At 43.3% G+C, this 20,842-nt stretch overlaps 1 protein-coding gene across 1 annotated transcript in view; it reads right to left on the reverse strand.

Moving 5' to 3' along the window:
* RORB (RAR related orphan receptor B) overlaps positions 1-20,842 on the reverse strand; it is a 335,735-nt gene that overhangs the window by 59,786 nt on the left and 255,107 nt on the right. Inside the window, exon 2 of the mRNA XM_077474932.1 lies at positions 18,934-19,019. Coding sequence (XP_077331058.1) covers positions 18,934-19,019 — 86 coding nt within the window. The remainder of the gene's footprint in view (positions 1-18,933; positions 19,020-20,842) is intronic.

Raw genomic sequence — 20,842 nt, forward strand, 5'->3', positions numbered from 1 at the left:
CCAGACCCTTGTCCGAGCACGCTACCCGGCCGGCCAGGAAAGGGGGGCGAGCGAGCGCGCCCCCCCCTCCTGAGCCGTACCAGGCCGCGTGCCCTCAACATGGGGGGGTGCCTTGGGGAAGGGGGGGGCCGCGCGGCCCCCCCACCCCAAAGCACCTTGTCCCCATGTTGATGAGGACAAGGGCCTCTTCCCGACAACCCTGGCCGTTGGTTGTCGGGGTCTGCGGGCGGGGGGCTTATCGGAATCCGGGAGCCCCCTTTAAGAAGGGGGCCCCCGGATACCGGCCCCCCCACCCTATGTGAATGAGTATGGGGTACAATGTACCCCTACCCATTCACCTGTGAAATAAAGTACAAATAAAAACACAACACAGGGGGAAAAAATATTTTATTGCACAGCCGGGGGTCTTCCGTCTTCGGGGGTCTTCTCGCCGGACTCCTCCGCTATGTGTGTGTAGCTCTTTTGCCAGCGGAGGAGTCCGGCTTTCTTCCTCCCCGCCGCCGGCCTCTTCTCCCGACTTCGGGGGTCTTGTCCCCCTCTTCGGTTCTTCTGCCGGGCCACCGCGCCTGGTCCGGTGGCCCGGTCTTCTGTCGCCGTCTTCCGTTCTTCTGTCGCCGCCTTCGGTTCTTCTGCCGGGCCACCGCGCCTTCTTGTAGCTCTTTTACAGGCGGTGGCCCGGTCTTCTGTCGCCGTCGCCGCCTTCCGTTCGTGTTCTTCTTCTTGTTCTCCTTGTTCTTCTCCAGGCGATGTTGACACGTCGCTCCCTCCGGCCGGAATGCCAGAGCCGCCCTGCGCTGTGACTTATATAGTGACAATGGGGCGGGGTCACATGGTATATGTCACATGGGTTGATGTCACATGGTGACCCCGCCCCCTTACGATGTCATAGTCCCCATGTGACATCAACCCATGTGACCAACCCATGTGACATATACCATGTGACCCCGCCCCATTGTCACTATATAAGTGACCGCACAGCGCGTCCCCGGCATTCCGGCCGGAGAGCTCGTCGAGTCAACATCGCCTGGAGAAGAACAAGAAGAACAAGAAGAAGAACAAGAACGGAAGGCGGCGACGGCGACAGAAGACCGGGCCACCGCCTGTAAAAGAGCTACAAGAAGGCGCGGTGGCCCGGCAGAAGAACCGAAGGCGGCGACAGAAGAACGGAAGACGGCGACAGAAGACCGGGCCACCGGACCAGGCGCGGTGGCCCGGCAGAAGAACCGAAGAGGGGGACAAGACCCCCGAAGTCGGGAGAAGAGGCCGGCGGCGGGGAGGAAGAAAGCCGGACTCCTCCGCTGGCAAAAGAGCTACACACACATAGTGGAGGAGTCCGGCGAGAAGACCCCCGAAGACGGAAGACCCCCGGCTGTGCAATAAAATATTTTTCCCCCCTGTGTTGTGTTTTTATTTGTACTTTATTTCACAGGTGAATGGGTAGGGGTACATTGTACCCCATACTCATTCACATAGGGTGGGGGGCCGGTATCCGGGGGCCCCCTTTTTAAAGGGGGCTCCCGGATTCCGATAAGCCCCCGCCCGCAGACCCCGACAACCAACGGCCAGGGTTGTCGGGAAGAGGCCCTTGTCCTCATCAACATGGGGACAAGGTGCTTTGGGGTGGGGGGGCCGCGCGGCCCCCCCCTTCCCCAAGGCACCCCCCATGTTGAGGGCACGCGGCCTGGTACGGCTCAGGAGGGGGGGCGCGCTCGCTCGCCCCCCTTTCCTGGCCGGCCGGGTAGCGTGCTCGGACAAGGGTCTGGTGTGGACTTGGGGGGAACCCCCACGCCGATTTTTTTCGGCGTTGGGGTTCCCCTTTAAGCCCATTCCAGGCGGCGGAGCCCGCGACGTATCCTTCGCGGGCCCCGCCTACCTGTACACGCGCTCGAAATGGGCGGACTTTCCGAGCGGGAACAGTCCGCTCATTTCGAAAGTACAGCGGACAAGCCCACACACGGGCGGACTGTTCGCTCAAACACAGTTTCAGCGGACAGTTTTTCGGAATTTCCGAAAGACTTTGTCCGTCCAACTGTCCGCTGAAACTGTCCGCTGAAAGCCCACACACGAGCGGACTGTCCGCCCAAACACTGTTCAGCGGACAAGGTTGGGCGAACAGTCCGCCCGTGTGTACGCGGCCTTACATTAGAGGGTTTTCGAGCATGAACGGCCTTTTTAAGGTCATACCACAACATCTCAATAGGATTCAGGTCAGGACTTTGGCTAGGCCACTCCAAAGTCTTCATTTTGTTTTTCTTCAGCCATTCGGTGGTGGACTTGCTGGTGTGTTTAGGATCATTGTCCTGCTGCAGAACCCAAGTTCGTTTCAGCTTGAGTACACGAACAGATGGTCGGACATTCTCCTTCAGGATCTCTTGGTAGACAGCAGAATTCATAGTTCCTTTTATCACGGCAAGTCTTCCAGGTCCTGAAGCAGCAAAACAGCCCCAGACCATCACACTACCACCACCATATTTTACTGTTGGTATAATGTTCTTTTTCTGAAATGCAGTGTTCCTTCTACGCCAGATATACTTGGACACACACCTTCCAAAGAGTTCCACTTTTGTCTCATCGGTCCACAGAATGTTGTCCCAAAAGTCTTGGGGATCATCAAGATGTGTTGTGGAGAAATTGAGACGAGCTTTGATGTTCTTTTTGCTCAGCAGTGGTTTTCTCCTTGGAACTCTGCCATGCAGGCCATTTTTGCCCAGTCTTTTCCTGATGGTGGAGGCATGAACGCTGACCTTAACTGAGGCAAGTGAGGCCTGCAGTTCCTTGGACGTTGTTGTGGGGTCTTTTGTGACCTCTTGGATGAGTCGTCGCTGCGCTCTTGGGGTAATTTTGGGCAGCCGGCCACTCCTGGGAAGGTTCACCACTGTTCCATGTCTTCGCCATTTGTGGATAATGGCTCTCACTGTGGTTCGCTGGATTCCTAAAGCTTTGGAAATGGCTTTATAACCCTTTCCAGACTGATAGATCTCAATTACTTTCTTTCTCAATTGTTCCTGAATTTCTTTGGGTCTCGGCATGATGTGTAGCTTTTAAGGATCTTCTGGTGGACCTTACTTTGTCAAGCAGCTCCTATTTAAGTGATGCCTTGATTGTGAACAGGTGTGGCAATAATCAGGCCTGGGTGTGGCTAGAGAAATTGAACTCAGGTGTGGACAACCACAGTTATAGTATGTTTTAACAAGGGGGGCAATCACTTTTTCACACAGGGCCATGATGGTTTGGATTTTTTTTCACCTTTAATAATAAACACCTTCATTTACAAATTGCATTTTGTGTTTACTTGTTTTGTCCTTGACTATTGTTAAAAATTGGTTTGATGTTCCGAAACACTTAAGTGTGACAAACATGCAAAGGAACAGGAAATGAGGAAGGGGGCAAACACTTTTTCACACCACTGTAACTGGACACACAAAGGCAAATACAATTCTTGGAAAAATCTGGTTCACTCTATGGATTGTGTAGCAGCTAGGTGATTGTGAGATTCCCTAAACTGTCCTGTGAGTTGGAATCCTAGTGAACTTTTACTTTTCCCTCTGCCCACAAACAAAAAGACTCAAGGTAGCTTGCAACCACCTAAGGTTTGTCAGTTGACTGGTCTGTTAGTCAACCATACACACATACATAAATCAATGTTGCTGGCAATGAGATTTGTCCCTGTATAAAGCAGATATGATAGGCTCCACACTGACACTAATCTGCATGCAATCAGGTTGGCCATCTAATTCTGTCAGCCAACCAATTAAAGAGAACCTGAAAGCGCAGCCACACGATGCAATCTCACACAGATTAGCAGTACATTTACACCTGAGCATACAGTTATTAGTAATATAATGCATCAATCTCTCAAGAAGTTATGAAATTTTAGCTTAGAACACAGAAGGCCACTTGCTAAATTTTACCTGGCAGGCAGTGCATAGAAATATGTAGAGAAGTAAAATTTATAATAGTCAAAAAAGAATATTTTATTATACAGGCTATTTGCTAATAAATGAAAAGGGAGAGAAATGGAAATGCATTTTATTATACAAATACTGCAGCTGCTGACTTTTAATAATTGGACACTTACCTGTCCCAGGGTCCAGCATTGCAGGGAATGAAGATCCGCTAGTCCCCCCCTCTTCTCTGTGGCACCGGTATTGTAACTGTGGGCTGTGGCTTCGGAGCTGGGCACCCACTGCGCATACATGAGGCAATCTGCCTTCTGGTGCCGTGGTGCACTGGGAGGAAGTGGGAGCTGGAACATCCGCCCCCCAAAAAAAATTACATGCTAAATGTGGCGTGTCAGGGGGTCACCTCCCTTAAAGCGGAAGTTCCATTTTTGGGTGGAACTCCTCTTTAATGATTTTTTTAACACTGCGCATGAATTACAATGTTCACTCATTTGATGTGAGGAAATGTTCTTTCCTCTTGACGTGACATTAGGTTATATGGTCCAATCAGTTCTGATAGCTGTTCTAGAGTTAGGATATCTAACACCAGTGCATCATCTGAACACAGCAAGACTACTATGAACATAGTCAATAAAATGGGTTACTCATTCCTTAGATGGTTCTATAAGGACAGGACAAACTATTTTGCATTTGCATGCAGCTCATGGTGCGTATTATGGGAAGGAATTATTCTCATCTTCCTTAGGCTACTTTCACACTGGGGCGGGGGGGGGGACATCAGCGGTAAAGTGCCGCAAGTTGTATCAGCACTTTACTGATGTTATAGCTGCGCTTTTTGGCCGCTAGCGGGGTGGTTTTAACCCCTGTTAGCGGCCGAGGAAAGGGTTGAAAGCACCTGCTTGGGCAGCAGTGCCCATTGATTTCAATTGCATGGGCAGTGGGAGAGCGGTGTATACACAGGAAACATTCCTCCTTATATAAGATAATGAGTGGTGATTCCAGACAGTGTGGAGTCTCAGTTTGTAAAGACTTCTCTGTCTCTCTGCAGAATTTTAAGGTCTGTGAGGATTCTTTGCTGAATCATGATGTCAGAGTAAAGCGGCGTCACCCGTTTACATCACTGAGAGGCTCCGCCCCTCAGTGATGTCACTGAGAAGAAGAGTCACTTGGCTGGAGCTGTTGTGGCTTTTTTTTTCTATTTTCGGTCTGTCGGGCGGTGTGAGATGGATTTACATCGCGGGACATTTTTATTTTTTAATAAAGGACTTGTCCCAACGTGTCTCCTGTCTTTTTGACTATTTTTAAAAATTTTGTTTGTGAAATGGTAGGGGTACAATGTGCTTTGGAGGGCTACTCCAAAGCACCCTCCCCATGTTGAGGGCATGTAGCCTGGTACGATTAAGGAGGGGGGTGCTCTTTTACCCCTCTCTTCCTGCGGCCTGCCAGGTTGTGTGTTCGGATAAGGGTCTGGTATGGATTTTGAGGGGACACCTACGCAAATTAAAAAAAAAAAATTGGTTCAGGGTTCCCTTTAATATTTATACTAGACCCAAAGGGCCTGGTAATGGACAGGGGGGGAGCCTATGCTGTTTTTTTTCAATGAGTTTTATCTATTTTGCAGAGACCTGACAATTCATTGCAGCCGCGATCAGTTTTAATTACGTTTTTTCCTTTAGAAATTTAATTTTGCTGTGGTACTGTTCTAAACACAGGCATACTATACATACATGATTTACAGGCATACTATAGACACCCCTCAGGCACGATATTTAAAGGAATATTTCATTTTTATAGTTTCAGTTTATTAAAGCCACTGCTCCCAAAAAAACGGCCCTTTTTAAAACTTTTTTTGCATTGATACCTGTCCCCTGGGGAAGGGCCTGGGTCCCCAAACACTTTTTATGACAATAACTTGCATATAAGCCTTTAAAAGTAGCACTTTTGCTTTTTCATGTTAGTGCCCCATAGACTTTAATGGGGTTCCACGGTTTTTGAATTTGCTGCGAACACCGAATAATGTTCGTGGTTCGCCGAATGTTCTGAACAACCAATGTTCGACCTGAACTTATGCTCGGGCCGAACCGTTCGCCCAGCCCTACCAGTGAGGAAAGGGAACATAATGGAGCAGAAGCCTGCATATTTGATAAATGGTTGTAGTATGTGGTAAAGGGATTGGACACAAATGAGAAAATGTTCCCGGAAGCAGAATTTACACAAGATATAGAATTAAAGATGTAGAGATATGTATAAAGGTGCCTGTGCCTTCTGATGCAGCCCCTGGTCTGGCAGCCTGGGACAACTACCATGTGTTCCACTGATATGAGAATGTACAGGTCGTGGTTAAGTCTAATAGCTAAAACATTTGCTAAAAGATTGATATCTGAATTTAGTGGTAATATGAGGCTGTAGTTGGCATGTTCTGTTGCTGGTATGTTCTGTTGCTGGTTTCAGAATCATACATACCACTAAAGTAAGGGTGTCATGGGTGAAAGTCACCATAGAGTATAATGTTCAATGGCGAGGTACGTTTTAGACTAGGGATTTCTATGATTTTTTTATAGTTTATGTCAAAGAAGCCATTAGAACCTAGTTGTTTGTTAGGCTTCGATGGCATCTTGGACTCCCGGGAAGGTGATTTCGCTCTCTAGTGATTTAAAAAGGAGGGAACAGAAAGCTGGGTGAAAGCAGGGGATATAAGCTCTGTGAGTGAGGGAGAGGAACACAGGTCCCCCAGGGCTAATTAGTAGCGTTCTTTGCTCAATTACACCCCATACCACTGGCGGAACACTCAGTGCATGCCAGGATCCAAGATCGCCGCAATAAACCAACACAAGGATACCTAACAACCTATTTACTCCGGGTGAGGGAGCAGAGCAAGATGGCCCAAGATGGCGCCCAGTCTGTAAGTGCTCCAACGTGCACACAGGCCGCAGATTCTTCACCAGTGCACTCTATGGGAGACAGTATTCACTGTGGTTTACTAAAGCTGATTTCGATGAAAGCTTCATTGCCATGTATGACAAGAGTTCTAAAAAATTTAAATCTGAACTGCACAAATCCACAAATACACTGTCCTTGGAGATTGCTATACTGGGCAATAGAACTGACTTGCTGGAAAACAAGCACAATGAGCTCAGTCTAAGCCCTTGTACACACGGTCGGAGAATCTGTCGGAATGAGTCTTATCGGACCGTGTCGTCAGATAATCCGAGTGTGTGTGCTATGCATCGGACTGATTCCGTCCGAATCTCCGTCCGACCCAATTTTCCAACATGTTGGAAATATTTCCCGACCAGCAGGGGAGCTCGCAGGCCGATCAAGCACGGGAGGACCTCCATGGACGCAAGTCTGCGCTGCAGCCGTCTTTCGTCAAGTGGTTAATCTAAAATGGGTCTTAAGGTGATCACTCGTAACCTTAAGGGCCAGTTCACACCACAAAAACACACTCCAGATCGGTTTCGGATGCGTTTCTGCAAGTGCGGTTTTAACACGTTTTTGATGTGTTTCCGGATGTATTCCAAGTGCTTTTTTCTTCTTTTTTTTTGTTTCTTTTTCACTATATTAGGGTCCAGTGCATTTTTGATATGTTCTAATGCGTTTTGATGCCTTTTACGGTGTTCCAGTACAGTCCAGTGCTGGAAAAATGCAGCAGGTTCTACTTTTTTTCTGAAACTGAAAAGCCCTGAAACTGACTGCACTGGTGTGAACTATGCATTTTTGATGCAGAACAAAAAAACGGACTGGTCTGCATGTGATGTGAACTGGCCCCAATGGTTTTAAACAGAGAAAAGCATTTTGCTCTTATAAACTGCTAGAAGCGGATGTTCTTCTACTACAGGAGACACATTTCTCCTCACAAAATCACCCGTCATACCTTGATAAAGCATTTCAACATCGTTATTACACCACTTCTTAGTCCACATTGCAAGGGGTAGGTATACTCATCATAAACTCAGTTATGTTTGATGTTCAACATACATATAGGGACCCTGGTAGTCGCTTTGTAATTGTCAAAGGCTCAATACAGGGCAAAGAAATCACCATGGCCTCTGTGTACTCACCTCCAATACCTACTTAGGTCACACCATTCGTTGGACACCTGGCGTGCACACAATGTACAGTGGTGTGAAAAAGTGTTTGCCCCCTTCCTCATTTCCTGTTCCTTTGCATGTTTGTCACACTTAAGTGTTTCGGAACATCAAACCAATTTAAACAATAGTCAAGGACAACACAAGTAAACACAAAATGCAATTTGTAAATGAAGGTGTTTATTATTAAAGGTGAAAAAAAATCCAAACCATCATGGCCCTGTGTGAAAAAGTGATTGCCCCCTAAACCTAATAACTGGTTGGGCCACCCTTAGCAGCAACAACTGCAACCAAGCGTTTGCGATAACGTGCAATGAGGCTTTTACAGCGTCCTGGAGGAATTTTGGCTCACTCATCTTTGCAGAATTGTCCTAATTCAGTTACATTAGAGGGTTTTCGAGCATGAACAGCCTTTTTAAGGTCATACCACAACATCTCAATAGGATTCAGGTCAGGACTTTGGCTAGGCCACTCCAAAGTCTTCATTTTGTTTTTCTTCAGCCATTCGGGGGTGGACTTGCTGGTGTGTTTAGGATCATTGTCCTGCTGCAGAACCCAAGTTTGTTTCAGCTTGAGTACACGAACAGATGGTCGGACATTCTCCTTCAGGATCTCTTGGTAGACAGCAGAATTCATAGTTCCTTTTATCACGGCAAGTCTTCCAGGTCCTGAAGCAGCAAAACAGCCCCAGACCATCACACTACCACCACCATATTTTACTGTTGGTATAATGTTCTTTTTATGAAATGCAGTGTTCCTTCTATGCCAGATATACTTGGACACACACCTTCCAAAGAGTTCCACTTTTGTCTCATCGGTCCACAGAATGTTGTCCCAAAAGTCTTGGGGATCATCAAGATGTGTTGTGGAGAAATTGAGACGAGCTTTGATGTTCTTTTTGCTCAGCAGTGGTTTTTTCCTTGGAACTCTGCCATGCAGGCCATTTTTGCCCAGTCTTTTCCTGATGGTGGAGGCATGAACGCTGGCCTTAACTGAGGCAAGTGAGGCCTGCAGTTCCTTGGACGTTGTTGTGGGGTCTTTTGTGACCTCTTGGATGAGTCGTCGCTGTGCTCTTGGGGTAATTTTGGGCGGCCGGCCACTCCTGGGAAGGTTCACCACTGTTCCATGTCTTCGCCATTTGTGGATAATGGCTCTCACTGTGGTTCACTGGATTCCCAAAGCTTTGGAAATGGCTTTATAACCCTTTCCAGACTGATAGATCTCAATTGCTTTCTTTCTCAATTGTTCCTGAATTTCTGTGGGTCTCGGCATGATGTGTAGCTTTTAAGGATCTTCTGGTGGACCTTACTGTGTCAAGCAGCTCCTATTTAAGTGATGCCTTGATTGTGAACAGGTGTGGCAATAATCAGGCCTGGGTGTGGCTAGAGAAATTGAACTCAGGTGTGGACAACCACAGTTATAGTATGTTTTAACAAGGGGGGCAATCACTTTTTCACACAGGGCCATGATGGTTTGGATTTTTTTTCACCTTTAATAATAAACACCTTCATTTACAAATTGCATTTTGTGTTTACTTGTGTTGTCCTTGACTATTGTTTAAATTGGTTTGATGTTCCGAAACACTTAAGTGTGACAAACATGCAACGGAACAGGAAATGAGGAAGGGGGCAAACACTTTTTCACACCACTGTAGGTGCCTGAGAATATACTTTTTACTCTCACCCCTATGACAGCTATTCTCGGTTAGATTACATCTGCTGCTCCCCTGTCTGGGTTGCAAACTCTACCTCAGCCAAAATTCATGCCTGTCCTTGGTCGGATGATCAGATAATATCCTGCAGCTTTTCCCAAATTGGCCTTTCTCCGGCTCTGGGGGTCTGGCGTCTTAACGACTTCCTGCTCACAGACCCAATGGTGCTTACCCAAATATCAGACCATATCACAGATTATTTCACTCATAATGAAATAAAAGGGATCTCTCCTGCATCCTTATGGGCGGCTCACAAGGCGGCAATAGCTACAACTAGGAAACAGCAAAAATTGAAAGACATACGTTCCCATACAATGAACCAAGATAAACTTTACCACAAGCATAGCTGAACTCCAACTCAGGATGTGCTGAATCAAATTAACCAAAAGCGTAGTGCTCTGGATACCCTGCTCTCAGAGAAAACGTAAAAATTCCTCTGCTGGTCCAGTGCTCATTTCCTTTTGCACAGTAATTCGGCTTTGGGTATGTTTGAGAGACAGTTAAAACAATCGATCCAACCATCACATTCATATAACCCCTTAGCGTTGCCCATATGCACATATACGGCCTCAGCTTTAAGAGGTTATACCGGGATGATGACAGCAGCTGCAGGCATCATCCCAGTACAGTTTTTTAGAGCGGGCGGTCGGCTCCTCAGGGTTAACAACCGATGCAGCTAAAAGCAGCTCAGCTGTTATCCCAGTGGAGCAGAAGGGGGCGTCCCCCCTCCCGCCGCCTTCTGACGCTCTTCCTGAGCCTCCCATCCCACGGGAGACCCAATTCACAATCCACCACTTCCGCTAGAGTCAGACTGGCAGGGAGCTGAAAACAGCTTATGTCACTTCCGGTTTACTCGGCTGAAAATGGTGGCGGATTTAAAAAAAAATGACAGTATTCAGAATCGCAGTTTTTGGATCTGAATACTTTGAAGTGTAAAAGTGTTTAGACCCCTGATCCCTCCATAAAGAGTACCTGCCATCACCTATTACTGTCATAAGGTATGTTTACATTCCTTGTGACAGCAATAAACATAACCAACATTTTTTTATTAAAAGAGACATGGTAAAAAAGAAAAAAGAAATAAATCAGAAAAAATAAATATAAATGTTTAAAAATAAAAATTATTGCTGGACATGGCTGGATACTCTCTCATAATAAGAGGAGAGGATAGCCTCTATTATCTCCTCCTTAAAACCCTCCAAAGTCCTGGGTCCTGATAGCTTTACAGCACTGTATTATAAAAAGTTTGCAGGATTGCTAATCCCTAAAATGACAAAACTATTTAACCAGATTCTAAAGGGCAACCCATTCCCAACAGATATGCTCTTAGCGAATATGTCCCTGATCCCAAAACCGGGCACAGACCATACCCTCCCTCAAAACTATTGCCCTATATCTGTTATGAATAATGACTTAAAGGCCGTATCCTAGCAGACCATCTAGCATCAATCATCACAACATTAATCTCCCCAGAAACTGGCTTTATACCAACTAGACACATTACAGATAACATACGCCTGGCATTGAACATCATCCAAGATGCTGATATTAACTCCCGTGAGGTCTTGTTTTTGAGCCTGGACATTAACAAGGCATTTGACAGCGTCTTATGACCCTATCTTGAAATATTTTGTCCAAATAATTCTTTTTCATGGAATTTGTTAATGCTTTTCGAGCCCTATACCATCAGCCCCGTACCCAAATTAAGCTCCCTGATTGTAACTCTATTTTACCCTAGGTCGAGGCACAAGACAGGGTTGTCCTCTATCCCCCCTTCTATTTGCCCTGGCAATAGAACCCCTGGCCCGCTCTATCACCTGTAACTCTAATATTAGGGGTTATATTAAAAATAACCAAGAAATTAAACTAAGCTTATTTGGAGACGATGTCCTCTTGTTCCTGACTGACACTTTAATCTCCCTCCCGAACCTACTCACTACCTTAGACACCTTCTATAACTTATCAGGCTGAGAAGTGAACCCATCTACATGCATTGCCATTTTCCACAACCTTTACTAACTACTAGGGATGAGCTTGAACATTGGGTGTTTGCCGAACAGCGAACAATATGGGGCATTCGCAGAAAATTTGAGTGCTGTAGAATGCCCCAAAATGCACTGTGAGATTGCAATGCATTAGTGTCTGATGATTGACCAAAGCATGCACCTGACCTGCATGCTTTGGACAATCACAATGTACTCTACAGAGAGCCATAATTGGCCAATCATATATATACTCTGCATTTAGCATAGACTTTATATTCAGCATTTACTGTATATTCAGTCAGTGCAGGCAGTGTATTTATACAGAAAAAGTCAATGTGCATAACTATTCACCCCCCTAAAGTCAATACTTTGTAGAGCCACCTTTTGCGGCTATCACAACTCCAAGTTGCTTTGGATAAGTCTCTATGAGCTTGCCACATCTTACCACTGGGATTTTTGCCCATTCCTCCTCACAAAACTGCTCCAGCTTCTTCAAGTTGGATGGTTTGCACTTATGAACAGCGATCTTTAAGCGATCTTTAAGTCTGACCACAGATTTTCTATAGTATTGAGGTATGGACTTTGACTAGGCCATTCCAACACATTTACTTGTTTCCCCTTAAACTACTCAAGTTTTGCTTTAGCAGTGTGTTTGGGGTCATTGTCCTGCTGGAAGGTGAACCTCCGTCCTAGCTTCAAATCAAACACAGAGTGGTACAGGTTTTGCTCAAGAATATCCCTGTATTTAGCACCATCCATCTTTCCTTCAACTCTGACCAGTTTCCCCAGAACTGACTGCTGAAAAACATCCCCACAGCATGATGCTGCCACCACCATGTTTCACTGTGGGGATGGTGATCTTTGGGTGATGTGATGTGTTCGGTTTGCGCCAGACATAGCATTTTCTTTGATGGCCAAAAAGTTAAATTTTAGTCTCATCAGACCAGAGCACCTTCCTCTATAAGTTTTGGGAGTCTCTCACATGCCTTTTCGCAAACACAAAACGTGCCATTTTGCTTTCTGCTGAAAGTAATGTTTTTTTCTGGCAACTCTGCCATAAAGCCTCTCTGCAGCTCCTCCAGAGTTACCTTGGGTCTCTGTGCTGCCTCTCTGATTAATGCCCTCCTTGCCCAGTCCATGAGTTTTGGTGTGCGCCCGTCTCTTGGCAGATTTGGTGTTGTGTCATGTTCTTTCAATTTGGTTATGATAGACTTGATGGTGCTCCTAGAGATCATCAAAGATTTAGATATTTTTTTTAACCCAGACTTGTACTTCTCAACAACATTGTCCCTTACTTGTTTGGAGAGTTCCTTGGTATGGCAGTGTTTGCTTAGTGGTGCCTTTTGCTTAGGTGTTTCAGCCTCTAGGGCAGTGATGGCGAACCTTGGCACTCCAGATGTTTTGAAACTACATTTCCCATGATGCTCAACTACACTGCAGAGTGCATGAGCATCATGGGAAATGTAGTTACAAAACATCTGGAGTGTCAAGGTTCGCCATCACTGCTCTAGGGCCTTTCAAAAAGGTGTGTATATGTAATGACAGATCATGTGACACTTAGATTACAAACAGGTGGACATCATTTCACTAATTATGTGACTTTTGAAGGTAATTGGTTGCACCAGAGCTTTTTATGGGCTTCATAAAAAACGGGGTGAATACATACGCACATGCCAATTACCAGTTTTTTATTTCTGAAAAATAGTTTTATGTATATATTTTTCTAATTTTACTTCACCAACTTAAACTATTTTGTTCTGATTCATCACATATAATGAAAATAAATAATAAAAAAAAATTGGACTAAAGGCTGTAATGCAACAAAATTACATAAAAAGCCAAGGGGGTGAACACTTTTGCAAGGCACTGTATATATATATATATATATATATATATATATATATATATATATATATATATATATGTTTATACTCTGCATCTGCATCCAGTGCAGCCTATATATCTACAGTGCATTATGTTGTGTTCCGTTTTTCTAATACACTTCGGGCAGTGTATATATATATATATATATATATATATATATATATATATATATATATATATATATATATATATATAGATACAGTGCAGCCGGTGAATGGAGCATGCCTGCACGGGTGTCCCGGGTGTCCCCCAAGGAGAGTGCATCTCCAATATGGACACTCAATACAGGGAGGAGCCACCAGCACTGCCGTGGGACCCCAGAAGAGGAGGTTCGGGGCCATTCTGTGTAAAATGAACTGCACAGTGGAGGTAAGTATGACATTTTTGTTAATTAAAAAAAAGAGAGTTTACAACCCCTTTAAGTCCCATTCACTATGTGACCTCAGTGCAGTATGATGTGGTGGATTGCATTTCACCATGCTGAGCTTAAAAAATACTGCATGTCAAATTTTTGGTCAGTGCACACCACCACACTGCACAGGTATGAATCTAACCAATTGTAAACAAGGCGTGAACTGGCTCTTAAAAAAACGCTATTGAACAAATTTTTATTTTACTGTCACTTCTAAAAAAAATTGTCCAATATTATACATATGCACAGTATTATTAAATTGTAACTTGTGAATTTCATTTTAAGTTTTCAGGTAATTCCTTCACTTATCTTTACTTCATTCCTACTGAGAAGCAATTTTCTAGAATGTTGTGTATACTTCTATCGCATAGCCATTTGCCTTTAATCTTTCAAAATCTTTAATCTTACTAAATCAATTGATTTCATTGCTATTTAATAGGGAAGTAACTCTTTTTATTTAGAGGTTTTGTAGGCATGCTGTCACAGTTACAGGACACCTTTAGATAAGCAAATAATCAAAGCACTCATATATGTGGCTATATTCAAAAATAGTGAAAATGCTTTATGAGCGACTCATTGTCCAGTTGCTAACACATATTAGATTGCAGTCTAGTGGGAAATAATCTAAACATCAAACTGAAAGTTTTTAAGCTTTATACCACAAACACATTTAAGAAACAAGAAAATTGGGCAGATCACTTAGGACTGCCATTACGATCACGGGCCCTTGTACAACATGCCTGTCAGACCCCCCACCATGCCTCACTGTAGACAGCATTGACTCTCACATGTGCCACATCAACGCATCCTCATTATCTGCTTTACTGAATTATTACTCAGATTATTAGATAACAGTGCCTCTACATCATATATCAGAAGTTTTAATGCTGTCATTTCAACATTACCAGTGAGCTCCTACAATTCTAATTATTTAATGCACATTACCAAGTACAGCTTATGTCAAGAGGATAAAATACACAGGGACACTGCTACTCAAGAGACAAGTAGCTCCCCATCTCCAGCAGCATTACTTGAGAATACAGCTGGGGCTGGAACTGTCTATCTTCCAAGTCCATGGTCATCATCCTATTTAATGCCCCAGGTAAACTCAGTCTTCCATTATTTGCATGGTAGCATTCATCTCCTCCCAGTGAACAGAAGGGACAAGGGTGAAGAACAAACACAGGATACTCTGGTCACATCTCTTCCCAATCTGGACCCCGTGGCCTCTTTCTGCACGGTCTTGCCAATCCAGTAAACATGCTGTTGTGATTCTTCTTCTTTGGGTTTAAATAACAGATGCTTGATTCTCAAAGCCTCTGTACAGTGTACAAATCACATGCTGTACCTTGGCGTCCCTGCTAACCCAGTGGTTCTTGGGAAAGGTACAGTAGTAGTGCTTGTAACCCCCTCCCCCCCCCACACACACACACACACACATACACACTGCATTGTTGGCCCCGAGATCACTTCTTAGCCCTTGTACACACGGTCTGAGATTCCGACAACCAAATCCATCGGAGTAATTCCGACAGATTAATTCTGGAAGAGGTCCGGAAGTGATGTTGCATACACACGGTCGGACAAAGTTGTCGGAAAATACGATTGTACATAACGTGATGACGTTATTTCGTTACGACGGGACTATGTTCAGGCTAGTAGCCAATAGCTTTGGTCTAGGAATCTGAGCATGCGTGGCACTTTGTCCGTCGGAGTAGGCTACACATGATCGGAGTATGTCCGATCGGAGCATTTTGTCTGAAAATTTTACCGGCAAGTTGGAAAAGTTGGTCCGTCGGATATTTTCCGACAGAAACAGTCCGATGCAGACCACACACAGTCGGAATATCCGACAAAACGTCGGAATCTCCTACCGTGTGTACAAGGGCTGAAAGTCTAATTCCAGAGAGTTGTTTTGTTAGTTTTGCAACAAGGGAGGGAGGTTTTCCAACTTTTTTTCCCTTCTGGTAAATTTATACACATTTTCTGCCCTTCTACAAATGCTAGTTGCTTGGTTGTTTTTGCTGACCCACTGAAATACTTTCAAACACTGTCCTGAACAAGTATACAGATAAGGAAGCTTGAAAAACATTCAGAAGCCCTTATGTGCATTCTTGCACTGTCAATGATTCAAAGTCTTCAGAGAGTTAGGAAACAGCCGGTAAACTAGCATTTCAGGAGAGCTTAGCAGTGGCAACCTCCATGGTTTTCATATGACAGATTTAATTTAAAGACTGGTGTACATAAATTTAAAATTTTGTCTAAAGAAAGGGGATGAATGCTAATAAGTCACAGACTCAAAGAATATTTCCATCATGTTTAATGTCTCCACGGGAAAAAAATTGCATTTATTCTTTCACCAATTCTAGTTAGTGATGGCAAGGGCATCTTGCTGATTATTGCAAGAGGGTGGCTGATTTGAGCTTCCCTTGAGATAACAAGAAGGGTGGGCTTAAGGAGTGAGCAATAATAAGCATTCATGAGAGAAAGAAGTGCTTGTTGCCGCAGAGATTGGGCCATATGGGCAAGATTGCATAAACATGATGCATGGGATTTTTATTATAATGACCAATTACAGCAGTAGAATATAACACATAGTAATGATCTAGACTAGTCAACTTGTTATAATCTAATGGTTAAATCCTATTTTGCCTGTGCAGATCATCTTATTTCATATACAGGTAAATGACCCAAACTAATCACATTTCATATTTGCATATTGAATTTTCTCATATGAAAATGTATTCTTTCTCTGTGGCCCGTCTGCTATTCTTGTAGAAGCTTCAGTCTGGCCAATGTTGATGAAGCAGAGGATGTCTATAGCAGAATTACATGTAACCACCACCCCCCCCCCCCCCTCTTGAAAAAAATGGGTAACATAATGATGAAGTATTTATGACGTGCTAGCATTAATATCTGAACAAATGCGCTCCTACTCTTTACTGTATTCTAAAGATGGTCAATTGTGTACTAGGAGGCTCAAAGCAAGCTAACGTTTCGCTCCTATAGCTGGTTTTACACTTGAGATTCTGTCCCTGGACAAAACTCACTAGGGGCAGCATTGCAAAAAGTCTACCCACCGTCTCCAATGGATTTGCTCCCTTGCTTGAGGAACAAACAAGATGAGCTCCATTACTGCTGATCTGAAAGCCTTTATACAAGATAAACAGCTGCCACTCAAACTGTTAATTTTCCTCTGGTATCGTGGAGGAACAGTTCCCCTAGGGGTAACTGTTTGTTATACCTAGGTAAAGTGACTGTTGTCTCTTAGTGATACCAATAGCAGAATTACCAGTGTAAGGTGGCAGCAGATATCCCACACAAGAGCTCTTATATTGAAGAAGTCAAGTAACTGTCTACTCAAGCTACCTGACAAATGGCTTTGAAAGGTTTCCAACAAATCTCAATAAAAAAAACAGCTGGTGATACCTGTTAAAGCTCTACCACATGTTTTCACTTCAAGGTGTCATTTAACCAGTCAAGCATCTGACTTTCAAAGTCAACTGATATTAACACGCCGAGCACATGGGGTGTTTGTAGTATTTGTAGTAGGACTATACCTGTATGTCTACTGTGTCTGCTTGATCTGAAAATCAAACAGATCAAATCTGGTCACCTACAACTGGGAAGCTCTATGTGAACTGACAAACAAGAGTCTAAAAATAAAAAACTTGGAGCAGGCAGGTTTTGTTATTGCAGAAAAGCTGCGCTCAAAAACAAAAAAAGTGTTCTAAATACAAACTTCATGCAATAAACAACATAACATTTTTTTTATTAATCACTTATGTTGTTTATTGCATGAAGTTTGTATTTAGAACACTTTTTTTTGTTTTTGAGCGCAGCTTTTCTTTTTATATTGTTTAGAGTATCGGAGTATTACAATCTGAGTTGCTGCTTAGAGGGAGGGTTTTCAAATAGCGCAGTTTACCCCTTTTTTTAATTTTGTTATTGCAGAAAAGACAATTTATTTTGCAGCACAATAAACCTACCTGCTCCCTCACATTCTGTGGAATGTACACTGAGCTGTGCATGTGCAGCTTTGGCACAGTGCTATGTGCCGATATGACTGCACTCCTGTGCAAGTACAAGAGTAAGATCATCCTGCACCAAAGAAGATGACCAAACACTGACACACAGAGGAAGTGGGTGAGAAGATGCTAGAACTGGTGAGGGACCTCATAGGCATTTGACTGTTGAAGCAGAGGTATGTACACATTGGACTGTTGAAGCAGAGGTAAGTATTTTGGAAATGTAATCCACTTTAATGCTCAACTACAGCATTTTTTTTTCTTGGCTAGAACTGGACCTCTGTCAGGTTGTTATTGCCTTCTGTGTTCTGTTTGGGAGATTTCCCCCTACTTTCTATCTGGACCTGAAGTGACAGGAAACCTATGGAGGTCTTTACAGGATGTAATGAATGTAAATGTAATAAACGACCAAAACAAATTATATCAGTACACCACTTGAATAAAAGAATACAGTAAAGTATTATCTTTCTCAACATAACAATAAATATGCATAAGCATTAATTTTACACATTTATTGAGGGCCCTTCATTTCCTGAAGCTAAGGCCTGGCAAACCTCCTCTTGGTTCACAATCCTGTTTGGACAGCGAGGACATGGGGGCAAGGGGCCTCAACTTACCTTCTGAAGCTAAAGATCACATTTGCTAAATAAAATGTAGCAAGCTTTGGGGCGTTCCTAGGGCATAGCAAAGTATTTGAAAGTATGTACAGGCAGTTTTTGCTGCCTGTCTTTCAAGCCTGAAATAATTGAGTTAGGTTCAACATGAAGATAGTTTCTCTTTAATTCATATTACTTTTCTTTTTATAAACATAATAATATGTGATGATTATGACTATCATTATTATAAAAAACAGTAAAAGTAGTAGCAAATAATACTTTTCATTACTATCCATCTATGATTCCTTCTCCAGCTTCTCCTCTTACCTTGCAGCCTTCACAAGTGATGACACCGTAGTGAATTCCTGAAGATTTATCTCCACAAATTTTGCATGGTATCACTTCAATTTGTGCTGAAAAATAGAGAAGAGACAGCTCAGCTGACAGAGCATTTTCTTATTTAGCTTCCCTATCCCTGGTCAATGACAAAAGCAGCAGAGTTAGATGATTAAAAAGCAAATGCAACATTTATTATTTTGAAGTGGCAAAGGGATCTTAGTTTTAAGCTCCTCTTCAAATACATAATTTAATAGCAATATCCAATATTTGCCTGCTCTAAGACCCAGCACAAATATTTTCCTAATCCCTCTACAATTAAAGTAAACATGTAATGCAACTTGATGTGTATTTTTGATGTTAATGCTTTGCTCTGTGGGCGAATGTTTATATCAGTAAAATAGTTTACGCTATTATTTACTTGTTTTTCCTAATAACAGTCATTGGAAAGGAAAACAAACAGTGCTTAAAATAATGCAATCAGTGTCCAATTCATCTTCCCTGTATTAGAATCGAAAGGGATTATTTCACTATGAACAATGTGATGGTGTATTATAGAGTTCTGCCTCACAACAGCCTCCTTGCATTCTGTCTGCGGATTGCACCCGTATGGATACTAGAACATAGCGATTGTGTTCTTGCCTGAGAGGCATTTATGCTTTGTGTCAAAGCAGGACAATTGCAGGGACGTGTAACTGAAAACTCCTGTTATTAATTGTACAAGGTGAAAAGAAGCTATTGCTTTCCTAGAAACATCTTGAATTACTGTAACTAACACTCTCAGTACCAAGTTTCCTTTGCAGTGTTAATGAGAGTCACAGTCTCTAACATTTCCTTCACAATGCATGTCTAATCGTGTAGGATTGCAACATTTTCAGTGGTCTTGAACCATGCTGTCAACAATTCCGTTTACTTTTTTGCCTGCACCCTGCCAGAGGAAAGACAACATGGAACTCCATCTCTAACACATATTCGTTTTGTTTAGAAAATATCTATAACAGCATGTAAGGTGTGCATATACAAACAATGCAAACAGCCAGTCAATTGAAAGCTTTTGTTTTCCTACCAGGGACTGCAAACCCTTGTATAACTTTATATTTTGTAATAAATAAGGGGGTTGTATGATTTGTAATAAACAAAGGCCTATGATTCTTAAAGCCCAACTCCTGACAAAAACTATATTTAAGGAGTGCATTGTGTGTCAGGTAACTTACTCCTCAGTCTTGATTCCAAGCACCTCTTTCTAAGCCAACCTATAGTGTAATGCATCACAGTTTATTCTAAGAGCCAAGCTAGTTTCATGCCAGACATTTCTCCGTGCTGTTTTATCTTCTAGGGGCACTGGTCTCCCCAGCGACCCCATACGTTCTCTTGCCTCTGGAAACTATGAGAGAGCACCTGGCAACTGGAAGTCTCACTTCCACCTACAGGAGGTGTCCACATCACACAGGCTGTGATGTAACACCTGAGGAAGGACCCCAGGAAGTAAACAGAAGAAGACAGGATTGGCATGTGAACATGGCTTTGGGTAAGTGCAATGGGCATTTGGATATTTTTTTTTCATACCAGTGGTTAATCAGAGAAGGGTAGGAGGGACAGCTGGGGGGTTGCTAAATCCTGGAATTGGATTTGAAAATGGAACTAAACATACATTTTCAGAAACTGTGAGCACACAGGCTTTTTATTGCAGAAGAGACATTATATGTAATTGAAATAAAGTCATCAAATGTACCTATAAGAATTTTCATCTAAATGTTTGTCCAGTTTTTTTTTTTTTTTTGGAGAAGTGCTCAAGTTATTCAACATGGACTTCAAATGTGTCCATACAACCTCTGTTTGTGCATCCACTGTGCTGCCTACATGCATCTCCGAGGTGGATTCACATGCAGGAAGGGTCTGA

Source organism: Lithobates pipiens, unplaced genomic scaffold (genome assembly GCF_037356315.1).
Source record: "Lithobates pipiens isolate NorthernLeopardFrog02 unplaced genomic scaffold, aLitPip1_a1.2 Scaffold_13, whole genome shotgun sequence".
Taxonomy (NCBI): domain Eukaryota; kingdom Metazoa; phylum Chordata; class Amphibia; order Anura; family Ranidae; genus Lithobates; species Lithobates pipiens.